At 34.2% G+C, this 13639-nt stretch overlaps 1 protein-coding gene and 1 long non-coding RNA gene across 4 annotated transcripts in view; both read left to right on the top strand.

The window, feature by feature from the left end:
• Window positions 1-762: 762 nt before the first annotated feature.
• On the top strand, window positions 763-3383 carry LOC114460978 (uncharacterized). Its single transcript, XR_003673781.1, has 3 exons — window positions 763-1363; window positions 1487-1695; window positions 3095-3383. It is a non-coding gene; the product is annotated as an uncharacterized LOC114460978 (long non-coding RNA).
• Window positions 3384-4689: 1306 nt separating this feature from the next.
• The window catches only part of LOC114460975 (major histocompatibility complex class I-related gene protein-like), a 9767-nt gene continuing 817 nt past the window's right edge, over window positions 4690-13639 (top strand). Inside the window, exons 1-8 of one of the 3 annotated variants that reach the window (XM_028442885.1) lie at window positions 4690-4842; window positions 7101-7161; window positions 9006-9266; window positions 10996-11274; window positions 11931-12251; window positions 12420-12515; window positions 12625-12642; window positions 13426-13472. In XM_028442885.1, coding sequence (XP_028298686.1) covers window positions 4837-4842; window positions 7101-7161; window positions 9006-9266; window positions 10996-11274; window positions 11931-12251; window positions 12420-12515; window positions 12625-12642; window positions 13426-13472 — 1089 coding nt within the window. In that variant the 5' untranslated portion in view covers window positions 4690-4836. Of the gene's footprint in view, window positions 4843-6975; window positions 7162-9005; window positions 9267-10995; window positions 11275-11930; window positions 12252-12419; window positions 12516-12624; window positions 12643-13425; window positions 13473-13639 lie in introns of those variants that run through there. The other 2 variants (XM_028442884.1, XM_028442886.1) reach the window with 2 other exon arrangements.

Genomic DNA, 13639 nt, shown 5'->3' with positions numbered 1-13639 from the left:
CCATGATAGGTAGGTTCATCTTAGTATGTACAGTATGACATATAATGACTTGGATTTATATATAGAGCTTTTTTTTAAGCAGACTCAAAGCGTGTTACTGAAACCATTATTCATTCACACCAGTCATACCGGTGGTGGTAAGCTACATTATAGCCACAGTGGCCCCTCTGACCACCACCAACATTCATACGATGCAATGTGGGTGAAGTGCCTTGCCCAACGACACAACCAACAATGACTTGGATAGAATAGGATTTGAACCCCCAACCCTTCAGATATTGGACTACCCACTACCACTGACCTACAGTCACATGATCATAGAATCACAGCCCAGAGTAATGATAAGTTTCCCTCTCAGAGACATTAACCACGGTGTGTGTGATGAGGAGCACCAGGAACGGGTCTAGCCACCGTTTGGATTTCCAGGTTTTCCTGTGAACATCTTTGACCACCACGTAGTGTCCAATAGGAACAGGAATAGGAAGGGTTGGTGCAACCTGCTTTCTAACGCTAGCTAAAATAGACAACAGGCTAACAGTAGTTCAGCATGTTATTCTCACACACTGTGCTACAGAAAGCAGAGGTTAGATTGTTTACTAGCTTTATTAGTTTATTATTTAGCCTTTGTGGCTAATGGCTAGCTGTAGTCTACGGCCAGTTGTACGTCAGCAACCTGAAATGTATGGAGAGAGATTTGTCTGAAAAATATTCACAAATAGATCTACAATTTTTATGTATTTTTTTAGATTTGAACAAGTGTTTTTCAGATCCACAAATACATCCATGATTTACACGTGTTTTCTCATTTATGTGTGTGTATTCATCATGAATTATCATGTGTAAATCTTCACTAGTGCTTGTGGATTGAGCAAAGTGTGTTTGTGGATCGGCCCACGTGTTAATGTCTTTTTTAGACAAACGTTAACGCAGCTGATCCACATGTGTAGAGCACCACTATCCACTAGGGGGCAGTAATGAGACATTAACGACACAAAAACACATGCTACAACAATGTCTATTAACGTTAATGTTATTCACTGCAGTGTCACCACAATCACTGCAGCCTTCACTTGACTTCTGCTGATCATAGTATAACAAATATACTTTTTTAATTAATGTCTATGGATTTTTATTAATAATGAAATGTAATAATATTATCACTCTAACGTACTGTATACTAATGACATAACTCTATCCAACCATCAAAGGAGTTCTGTTGATGTCAGAAAGTCTTTGTGTTTACAGTTCTTTTATTCTGAAGCTGCTTGGTAGTGATGTCACTTCCTGTTTGAGCGCCTCCATCTCCAGTAGTAACACTATGTTCTAAAGGATGAGGGTCCTCTGTGTGCGTGACTAAGTTAAAGTAAGTTTATTGTTTTCCAAGACTTCACTATCATTATCTGACTAGTTTAGCATTGTTTACTCCCACTTGTTCTGCTTTCCTGTGTGTTGTAGTGAGGTTTACACATCGTTTATTTGTTGCTAGGTTTCATTAGCTTCTGTGTGACGTCAGATGAGATGCTCTCTGCTCATGCGCACTTCAGGTGATTGGTCCATGTGGTGCAGTTGCGCATGTCTCCACCAGAGGGCGACAAAGACCATAGAATCCATCTACAACACTTTCATGAACCCATGTCTGCACTTTGGCTGTTTTGCTGTTTATTTGGGTTTTTTGACCAAGTTAATATATTTGAGGTGATTTGATTTAATGTTTATTCTCAAACAACATATTTTATACATCTGTACGTATTGATGGTGTTAATATTATCATTTGTATATGATTGGTGATATTAATGTTATTATTTTTCCTTTAAAGAACCACACACACATACCTACAAAGATTTGTACCATCACCCTCATCCCTGCCAGTTCACCCACTACAATAATAAATACACTGGTAACAACTTCTCCCTGACTTTGTCTCTGACCAGAGTCCTGTCAAAGAAAAGTGTCAGACCAGTATTATTCCTTTAAAGTGTCCCATTCTGGGTGACCGTGGCTCAGGTGGTAGTGGGTCGTCTTCTGATTGAGAGGTTGGGGGTTCGATCCCAGTACCTGACTATGTGTCGAAGTGTCCTTGGGCAAGACACTGAACCCTAAGTTGCTCCCAGTGGTCGACTAGTGCCTTGCATGTCAGTCCTGTCCCACTGGTGTGTGAATGTGAGAGTGATTGGGTGAATGAGCTGATATGTAAAGCACTTTGAGACTGTTTCCGTGGTGATAAAGCTCTATATAAATCATGTCTATTTACCATTTTATCACTGTTGATCACACTATAACACTTGATTTGTCAAAAAAATACTTTTTCATCATTTTAATGGGTTTTTATTAAAAATGGAAAAAATAGTAAAAATCTATTTCATCAATGTAAACATTGTGGTTTAAATAATCAATTAACACTAAAATAGTTTTAATAATTATATTAATAATAGATCAAATTTGTATAGTGCTTTTTTGGACACTCAAAGACACTTTACATGGAGAATAAGACAAAACAAAACAAAAAAACAAAAGGTGTTTATGAAAAAGCCAGTTTAACAGGTGGGTTTTGTAATGATTTGAAGTTTTAGAAATTATTCTATTTTTATTTCCTCTAATTTGTCATACATGAGATGCAGAATGAATAGTTTATTAATGTCTGACTCTGTGTGGTGAGGATTATAAGTTTAATTATTAAACACTATCATTTATTTGTTTAACTGTTGCCATGGGGACTTATACCATATTTACTGTTATATAAAATGTAGCATCACATACATTTAGAGAAGTGTCATCAAAAACATTTTTACTAATAAAAATCCATTAAAATTATGATGAAATATTTTTGTTAAACCAAGTGATTGTGACGTTATTAGATATTGTTGTGTTGGTAAATGGAATTAATATTCAGCAGATAGTGTGTGTGTGTGTGTGTGTGTGTGTGTGTGCGTATGTTCTCACATAAATGAGAAAACACGTGTAAATTGTAAATATATTTGTGAATCTGAAAAACAAATGTGTAAATCATGGATGTATTTGTGAATATTTTCTTTCCTCATAGAATTGCATAATAAAAAGTTGAAATAAATAAATGACATTACATTTGTAATTACAGAAGGCCTAAGCACAAAGAAGAGATGGTGTTTCCACACTGACGTGGGGAGGAGCTACATGTTGGTTCTGTTTCTTTTACACATCTGCATGTATTAAAATATAGATAAAGCTTTTGTTCACAGGAGTCGTGTCTCATCACAGCATTTGTCTAGTTTGGCATTAATCCGTGTACCCAGAGCATAGACTGTGAGAACTGTGCATTAATAATGTTTCTATTCACCAGTTCATCAGTAATATGACGTATGTTTTGATTTTTATTTGTCTGAGAGTAAAAGTCCGCCCCCGTCTGAGGGTCCCCTCTGTGTGGTGAGATTAAAACATGAAGCTCTCGTCCATAGTTTCTCCTTAAATATCCAAATATCTCACAAACAGAACAAGATTTAATTTAAAGACATAAAAACGCTGCTTGTCTGATTTTTTTATATTTCTGTATTTATGTTTTGGTTTTAAGTCAGAAAAACAAAATAACCACTGTTTATTTGTTATTTTGATTTGGTTTGAAAACAAAATAACCAAAGAACAAAGGATACATGGATTGACCTTTAATGTACTATTTTTATTTTCATCAATACCAGGTAAGCGTTGACCTGTTGGATGGATTCATTTACATAATGAGTACAGTGAGGTTTTCTGTTCTAGTAAAATGACTTTAATAATAAATCTATGTTTTAAGTTCTTTAGACCTGCTTAGTTTAGTGGCCTGGAATCTAAAAGTAGTTATACAGTATATGAATAAAGTTCTGCTATTAATAAATGTATATTTCAAAGCCAAACGTGTATAAACCTCTAGAGACACTGCACCTTCAACTAAATAATAATAATAATAATAATGCTAAAGCTTTTCATCCAAACTCTGTTCAGTCAAAGTGAACACAAACACACATTAATAACACACATACTGTAGATGTGAGTGTGAATATAAAGTGTTTTACGTCAACGTTCTCATTAGTTCAGTGTTTTTTTCTTATTTATTTGAACAGTTTGATGTTGTTTGTCACTTTTAAATATTATTTATTTATGTCACTAAACTCTGTGTTTAATGTGGAAATGGATTTGAAAGAGTCGATATGTGACAGTGAATGAGTTTTAAAGCTGCTAATGTCACAGAATTATTAGAACTTTTTTCATGTATTTTTTTATGCTATGGTTTTGTTGAACAGGGTGGAATTAATTCAAGCATTATTAAAGGTCAAATTAATTCAGTTAAGGTCCAAATTAAAATACAATCAGAATCTTTATCGTCCTTATTTCAGTTTAATTAAATTATATTCAGACTTATACCAAGAAAAAATACAATAGAAGAATTTTGTGAAATGACAATAATGAGACTATGATTAATAATAAAATGTTTTTACATGTGAACAAAAACTATATATATTTATATTTCAGTCAACCAATTAAAAAATAAACATAGTTTAATCACATTGAACATTAATATGATCCCAGATCAGAGTTGGTTATTTAAACACTTATTTTAGGACATTCTTGTTGTTTTCACTACATTTTAGTTCTAGTTTAGTTTTACTTTCGTTTTACAACCTGAGATCCTTCCTCTCAGTTGGCAACAGATGACGCACCGCCCTCTGTGAAATCCTATTGGTGGAGAGAAACCATAAGCTCCTGTTTTTTCTCTGTTTTTTTATTCTCTCTCAGAGTTCTTCAGGAACAAGGAAACAATCGCTCCTGTTCTTCTGAACAAACGTTGAATCTTTAGAGAAATTTGAAGGAAAAAAAAGCTCCAAAATGCAGATTTATTGATGAACGACTCATTATTTTCTTTTTTTATTCCTCGTTAAAAATCAGAAACGTGTTCGTTTTCATTCCTGAAAGGATCAAAATATTTATGTTTTATTTTAATTTTACCGTCACTGATTTTTCTGTTTGCTGAACCACTATTATCTCTGAAAACAAGCCACACATTCAGTATTTTAAGGAAGAATTTGTTCTGCAGATGAACATTCTGTGCATTTCTTCACATTTAAAACCAACAAAGTTCAACAAACTCAACTGTTGATAAAAGTGCTTTCTGTTTTAGAAACATTTAACATTGTAGAGCTAATAAAGCTAACATGTGCTAACACTGCAAACTAACATCACCAGGTTTGATGTTTGCTGATTAAAAGCCTTTAAAAAGAACGTTATCAGTTCAGTCGAGTACCAACGTGTCCAAATGCACAGAACGCTGCACTCACTTGTTTTTAATTCATTACTCGTGTTTATTCTGTGATTCAAACGTTTCTAATCAAAGTCTTTTTTTGTGACATTTTTTCCAGTTGTGGTGAAAGTAATGCAATAAGTTTCTCCTCAGTGTTTACTTAATGGTGTTGATGGTTTTCAGATGGACTCACGTCAGTGCATGTTTTATATCCTAATCCTTCATCTTTAGTAGAGAAACAATGTTATTTTCAATAATAAATGGATAACATTCAGATACTAAAGAACACCAGTCTGTCTTCTTCTTCTTCTTCTTCTTCTTCTTCTTCTTCTTCTTCTTCTTCTTCTTCTTCTTCTTCTTCTTCTTCTTCTTCTTCTTCTTCTTCTTCTTCTTCTTCTTCTTCTTCTTCTTCTTCTTCTTCTTCTTCTTCTCCAAGAATCTGTATCTACGTCATTTAAAGTCACGTCTGTAAAACTACAGGACATTTGGTCTTAAATGTGTGTGTGCTCATTCTGTTTAGTTCTGAATATTTAATCACTCGTAGCGTTAAAAAACTTAAAATAAATGTTTATTTTTGTCACAAATCCTGCCCTATGCTCCTTTAAACTGAACTCATAGAATCAATGAACAGAATCTGACAAAATAAAGGTAAAAAAGTCATGATTAGCCTTATTGTCTTTTTTATTTAAGTATTTATTTATTTATTTTTAATAGAGGTTTTTCTTTTTCTCTGATGTTAAAATAAAAATGATAGTGATATGTGTTCATTCCTCACAGGAAAAACAGCTGAGGTCTGCGTAATATGAGCCACAAAGATACAAACAGGTAAACGTGTGTGTCAGCCATTTCAAAACAAAGCACAAAATGGAGGCATGTTATAATATTTAGGTGTGGAACATTATAATGTGTCAGGTTGACGTCAGTACAACAACACCTGAATCCTGTTAGTTCACTTCTTCTTCTTTAACACAAACACTTGTTTTAAAACATGATTTTAAAACTTTTACAAAGCTTTATTTCAATGTGTTTTATTTGTAATTTGTCTGAAAGTGTTTTAAAACAACAGAATCACTTTCACAAATTTATAATAATTACAACTTTTAAAGACTCAGGAGTATTTATATGTTTATGATAAAATAGAAATAAACTTGTTTTATTCTCTGATTAATTAATTGTCCACTTTACAGCAGGTTTAGGAGGAGTTTAACTAATTCATGGAGAAAAAAAAAAAACAACGCAGAATTATTTTAACAATGGGAAAAAAATATGAACATAACTCACACACATACTGGATACAAGTACTTTTTATTACGTTGCATCTACTGCATATGTACATGACTTAGTTACCATGGAAACATGACGTGGGACAGTTTTAGGAGCTGGGATAATTTAATTGTTAATTTTTGACAATTAAAAAATAAGATTTGACTTTTGTTTTGTTAGAAATAAAAACAAAAACTATCTGACTGTAATATCCTAATCCTGTCCATGTAAAACGTTTTACATATTGTATTTATATTTTATTTATATCTATCATAATGTCTTATCTATCAGAGTTGGTTATTTAAACACTTATTTTAGGACATTCTTGTTGTTTTCACTACATTTTAGTTCTAGTTTAGTTTTACTTTCGTTTTACAACCTGAGATCCTTCCTCTCAGTTGGCAACAGATGACGCACCGCCCTCTGTGAAATCCTATTGGTGGAGAGAAACCATAAGCTCCTGTTTTTTCTCTGTTTTTTTATTCTCTCTCAGAGTTCTTCAGGAACAAGGAAACAATCGCTCCTGTTCTTCTGAACAAACGTTGAATCTTTAGAGAAATTTGAAGGAAAAAAAAGCTCCAAAATGCAGATTTCCTGTTGGTTTTGTTCACTTCTCTGCCTGAGTCTACAGTCTGTTCCTGGAACTTCAGGTAAGTTTGATTCAATCTGACATCGTTTCTACAATGATTTCTACTTTACAACCCGTGTGTAAACTCAGGACATTTGTTTTAACCACAAATCAGCACAAAAAAAGGATTTTAGAGTTGATAAAGAAACAGTGTTGGTCTACAAGTCCACACACAAACATTGACTTTGTGTTTAAATTCAAATGAGTCACAATGACACAAAAGCCTCTGCGTCATTAATTCCCAACAGGTTATTTACGGTAGTGTGACGTCACATTTACATTTTAGCTTTGACTGTTTTCTACTCAGAGTCAATCTGAGAGTTTGAAATAAATGTTTAAAAACATTACAAATTAATATACAATTATGATTGTAAAGTTTCTCATACTAAAAATATTTAGCAACAAACCACGTTTAAATAACGTATGTAAATTATTTCTGTTTTGACCAGATTTACAGCAGCAATATTTGTGGAATTTGTGACAATTTGTTTTCTCGTAAATTTCTCGTCAATATTGAATTTAAATGTTAAATTTAAATGTTAAATATTAAATCTAAATGTTACTTTAAATCCAAATGGTAAATCTAAATAATGAATGTTAAATCTAAATGTTAAATCTAAACGTTAAATCTAAATGTTAAAAGTAAATCTAAATCTGAATGTTAAAACTAAATGTCAAATGTAAATCTTAAATGTTAAATCTTAATCTAAATGTTAAATCTAAATGTGAAAATGTCAAATCTAAATGTTACGGGTGAAACAAAATATTTAGCTAATATGCAAATTCAAGGAAAGTACCAAAATGAAAGCTCAAGATTTAACATTTAGATTTCGGACCTTTGAAGGAATTTATACAACAAATAAAATGTTCATAAAATGATAAACACTTTATTGGTGTTTGGGTTGATTTGAATTAAAAATGTATTTTAAATATTTAAACTTATTTATTCAGACTTTTAAAAGTGTAAATGTTTTTTCTGTTCATTTAGTTGAATGTGTTTGTATCTTTTTAACATTGTTGTTTAACTAGTTGAGTCTCTTCAATAAAAACTTTCATTTTCATTTTAAAACTGAACATCATTCAACCACATTAACTGTGACTAAACTGTAGTTTCTCTGAAATTTATTCTATTAAAATATAAAGTTACAAGTTTGACACACATCTGATTTTAGTGTTTTAATATTTATACATGAATATCTACAGTAAATAAATCATTAGAAAATCTTCCTATTTTAACTTTGTTTAAATAAATGAAATAAGATCATTTAACCACATTAACTGTGTTTAAAGTTCACTTTCTGCTCTCTCTTCTATTGGATTCTTTTTTAATGATAAACATTTGACTTACATCAGTTTTTATGTCTTTAAAGAATCTTTACAGTAAATAAATTATTAGAAAAGTGGAAAAATATTTAGTTTGTAAAAACCTGGGTTTATTATGTTTGTTGAATTTAGTTTCTTATTTCAAATACTTAAACAAAGACAATAAAAACAAGACAGTACCAACAAAATATAAATAAACATTGTAGGAGGAAAAAACAATGAAGAATAATTCATAATTTCTCACCACATGAAATAAAAAAGTAGGACGTCTTTCTTTTGGTGGACATTTCACTAGGTGGCGCTGTCCTATGTGATATTGACACCAATGAAGCCAATCAGCTTCCTGCTTTGCTACAATAAAATGTCTAATTACTCCTAATAGTCGTGAGAAAAGTGTCAGACACATAGTTTATAAAGTCAATGAGTTTAGTTTGATATGAATGTGTTTGTAACAGCAGAGATCACTGTGATGTGTGTGATTGTGTGGATACGTTCATGTTGTTGTTCAGTGTCTGAATTCATGACTCTGACCTTTTCTTACAGTGCTGCACACTCTGAGATATTTCTACACAGCTTCATCTGACGTACCAAACTTCCCAGAGTTTGTGGCTGTTGGTTATGTTGATGATGTTCAGATTGATCATTATGACAGTAACACCAGGAGAGAAGTTCCTAAACAAGACTGGATGAAAGATGCAGTAGATGAACAGTACTGGGAGAGAAAGACTGGTAACAGAATAAATGCTCAGCAGACGTTCAAAGTCAACATTGAAATCTTAAAGCAGCGTTTCAACCAAACTGGAGGTTAGTTAAAGTTCTCTTGTTCTTTCTAATGCTGATGTGTGACAGTGTGTGTTAATGCTTGTTGTGTAGCTGTAAACACACGTGTGGACACACACTGAAAGCGTGTCCTTCAAACCCTGAATAGAAAGCACAGCATCACTAAGTGAATGCTGCAGGAACCATTCCCAAAGCTGGAAAAATGCTGACGTCAGCACTTCCTCCGTCGTCCCTCGGAGTCACTAGATTGTCATTGGACGCTGAAAAGAAGCTCCATTGTTGTGGACGTTGGATGTGTGATGATGTTAAGGTGTCAGTGAGAGACTTGAAGCTCTTCTGTTTCCAGTCACATGTAGTAGCGCCTCCTGTTGGTCACATAAAGTCATGCAGCTGTGCTTTGTGTTGCTCCTAAAACTGGATCCTACTTTCACATCTTTGTTCACATTCAGCCTTTAAAAGTCTGACTTTAGAGTTTAGAAACACCAGAGTTTGTGGAGTGGAGCAAAGAAGAAGCAGTGGACACAGTAAAACCCAGATAAACAGAGCCCCAACACTAACTGGGAACCACTTCAACACCACAGATCTTTGTCTGCACCAGTTTGGAGCTCTTGTCATGTTTGACTGAGATCACACATTTGGTGACGTTTGTTTTGGAGCATTCTTTTCTTTCTGTTTGTATGAACACACTGATTGAAGTGAGACAAAGCACAGGCAGCATCCCAGTAAGATCACTGGTTTGTTAGAGTGGAATAAAGAGCAGGCTGGAATCAATGGTTTAAACCACTGGTTCTCAACCTTTTTTAGACCACCACCCCCAAAATAAAGGTCCCAGAGAGCGGGGACCCCCACTGTAGCTGAAGGTGGTTGAACACAGACATGAACATTGAAGAACAGTCATGTGGAGACAGGACCATCTATAAGGGGGAATAAAGGAGAGATTTTTGGGGTCCATCCATAAAGTCAGTAAAATGATGGTCCATTGTTCTATGAATCTGTGATAACCACATTTATTTATTCATCTGAATAATATCCACTGTTATCCAGGAACGTTTATTATTATTATTATAGTCATCTTAAAGATGGAAATCCTGCTTTTAATCACTAATAAAATGGTTCAAAATGACCAAAAATGGTGGAAAAGTTGGTGAAATGGGATTTTAAAAACTACAGAAATTAGTTAAAAATTAAAAATTAGAGTGGATAAAAACAGACAGAAAAAAGTGTAAAAAGGGTTCAAAGTGTAAATATTGGAACATTTAGTTTAAACTGGTAAATAATGGACATGACAAATGGTGAATGTGGTTAAATTTGTAAAAATAATCATGAAAAAAAGGTTAAAAGTGACAATAATGGATCAATATATGTGAGATTAGGTGTAAAAAAGTGTAGAAATGGTTTATAAGTGTGAACATGTCTGGAAATGTGATGTAGAAGTGTCAGAAATGTGAGAAATGTAGTAAAAATATATTAAAAGAAGCAAAAATATGGCAAGAAAAAAGTAATAAAAATAGGTTAAAATATGGTGAGTTTGGTGAAGTTGAGAAAAATGATAAAAATTACAAAAATTGCTTGAATTGTTTAAAAAAAAATCTAGTTTCTTGAAAGAATCTGACGACCTCCTCACAGTGTCTAGTGACCTCAAATGGGGTCCTGACCCCAAAGATGTGTGTGTGTGTGTGTGTGTGTGTGTGTGTGTGTGTGTGTGTGTGTGTGTGTGTGTGTGTGTGTTTAATATGATCTCTGTGTCTCTCAGGTGTTCATATTGTCCAGTTGATGTACGGCTGTGAATGGGACGATGAGACTGGAGATGTTGATGGTTATGAACAATATGGTTATGATGGAGAAGACTTCATCAGTCTGAATCTGAAGGAACAGATATGGATTGCCCCCAACCAACAGGCTTTCATCACTAAACTCAAGTGGGACAATGACAAAGCGTGGATGTCAAACCAGAAACACTACTATACTGAGGAATGTCCTGAGTGGTTGAAGAAGTACGTGAACGCTGGGCGGAGCTCCCTGATGAGAACAGGTAAACTCCTCTGAGACACATGAAGACAACAGTGTGTCTTTATCAGTGTGAATGAACAGTCAGATCACAGTGGTCCTCATTTATCAACCGTTGGTACGTTCAGATCTGAGCGTATACGCTACGATCAGATCTCACATCAGGTCTGAGCTCATGTACCATAATCTGATTGAGACTGAAAATAAAGTATTAAACAATCCTCAGCTTGAAGTCATTTAAACATAAGCACAAACACATTCAGAACAGATCAAAACACATTATTAAAAGCAGTTCAACTAAATAAAATGATTTGAAATAAACCCTGGCTGAAAACATCATAAATGATGAGTCATGTTTAAGGCTTTTTAATGCTTCATTTATTTAAATGTGATATTTATGACCTAAAGCGTGCAGACTGAGGCTGATAGAAACATTTGACTGATTTTTTTACTTCAACTCTTTTCTTTGTTTGTCCTGAAAGTGTTTTTAAAAGTTGTGATAAATGTTCACAGTGAACATGATGAAATGACCTCTAAACTGACCTCTCTTTACTCTCCAGTAGAGCTGCAGCTAAACACCACTTTAATAATCCACTGATCACATTATTAGTAGAATCAATAAATCCTCCTCCTCCTCTTCATCATTAAAGTTCACTGTTGCTCCTTGTGGTTCCTCTGCAGATCTTCCCTCCATCCAGCTCCTCCAGAGGACTCCCTCCTCTCCAGTCACCTGCCACGCTACAGGTTTCTACCCCCGCTATGCTGTGATGTTCTGGAGGAAAGACCAGGAGGAGGAGGTGTTGGAGGGCGTGGACCACGGAGAGATGCTCCCCAACCATGATGGGAGCTTCCAGATGAGCGTTGACCTGAACATTTCTCTGATCAGAGCTGAAGACTGGAGCAGGTACGACTGTGTGTTCCAGATTAAAGGTGTGGAGGAAGATCTCACAGTCACTCTGGACAAAAGTGTGATTTTAAGCAACTGGAGAAAGTCTGATGGAGGTGAGAGACTCACTGAGTTCACCCTCAGAGCTCAGTGACACACACAGCATCACACTGTGTGTGTGTGTGTGTGTGTGTGTGTGTGTGTGTGTGTGTGTGTGTGTGTGTGTGTGTGTGTGTGTGTGTGTGTGTGTGTGTGTGTGTGTGTGTGTGTGTGTGTGTGTGTAGGTGTTGTTGCTGGTGCTGTTGTTGGAGGTCTTCTTCTTCTTCTTCTTCTGCTGGGGGCCGTCTCTGGATTCTTCCTGTGGAGGAAACGCTCTGGAGGTAATAAATTAAAGCTGTTTTTATGGATCTTAAAACACTTTTATTTCACTTTTGTTGAATTTCTTTGAATCCATTATTTTCCTTTTTTCTCTGTTTTTCTTTCATTCAGGGTTCAAACGTACCAACAGTGAGTCCTTCTGATATTTACATTTTTACTGTGTTTATGAGTGACTTTTAATGATAATATCAATGATTTTTCTATGAATCCTTTGGTCTTTTGTTGAATTTCTTTGAACTTTCCTCTCAATCTAAATAATTAATTTCCTTTTTCTCTTTTTTGTTTCATTTCTGGGTCCAACGTACTATATTTGCAGAGACTCGTCATTTTCCTGGTGTTTATATCACATGATTTCAGTCATTTTTAATGTTAAACTGTTGGAAAAAACTCAAAATTCCAACAAAATCTTCTAATTTTCCTGAAATTATTGCAAAACACTTTCCTTAATGAAATAGAAATTGGGCAAAAATCTAGATAATTTAAAGTGAGGATCCTGTTGGGAATGAGGTGGAAAAGCACTCGTCGTCAGTTCTCAAGTAAAAGTATAGATATTTGAATAAAAAATGAGTGATAAAAGTAAAAGTATTGAAGTTGCTCCATTACTTTAGTAAAAGTAAAAAAGTAAATGCTACTAAATGTACTTAAGTAATAAAATAAAACAGGTTTTTAAAGCAGTAAATTTCATATCCTTTATTTTGTAGAATCTTGTAGAAACACATGGAAACAAGTTAAATCTGTTTCCTTTGAACACCTGGAGAATTTAGCTCTCATTATAAATAGTAATAAAAAGTGCAAATGCTGAATTAAAGCCAAAGCAGCTTGAGTTTAACATTTTGAAGCTGTTCATAATGTTATGGCTGATATGTGTAAATGTCCAAATGACTTTAACCTTAGATTTGATGTGTTTTTCAGCCTCTGACACGTCGTCTTCCTCAGCTGGAGAGTCAGAGATGAAAACTGTGAGTACATCATCAAATGGACAAAGTGATGAAATGATAAAAACATGATGAAAAGCTTGAGGTCAAACCAGAGCATCACATGATGTGTTAGATGGAGCTGAGCTTCTAAACATGACATTGATGTTTAATGCTAATAAAGCTGATAGATGTGATGATAAAGCTGTGTA

The sequence above is a fragment of the Gouania willdenowi genome, unplaced genomic scaffold, assembly GCF_900634775.1.
Source record: "Gouania willdenowi unplaced genomic scaffold, fGouWil2.1 scaffold_85_arrow_ctg1, whole genome shotgun sequence".
Classification (NCBI taxonomy): Eukaryota; Metazoa; Chordata; class Actinopteri; order Blenniiformes; family Gobiesocidae; genus Gouania; species Gouania willdenowi.
Note: the sequence above shows the minus strand (reverse complement) of the source record. Positions and strands in the feature narration are given on the sequence as shown.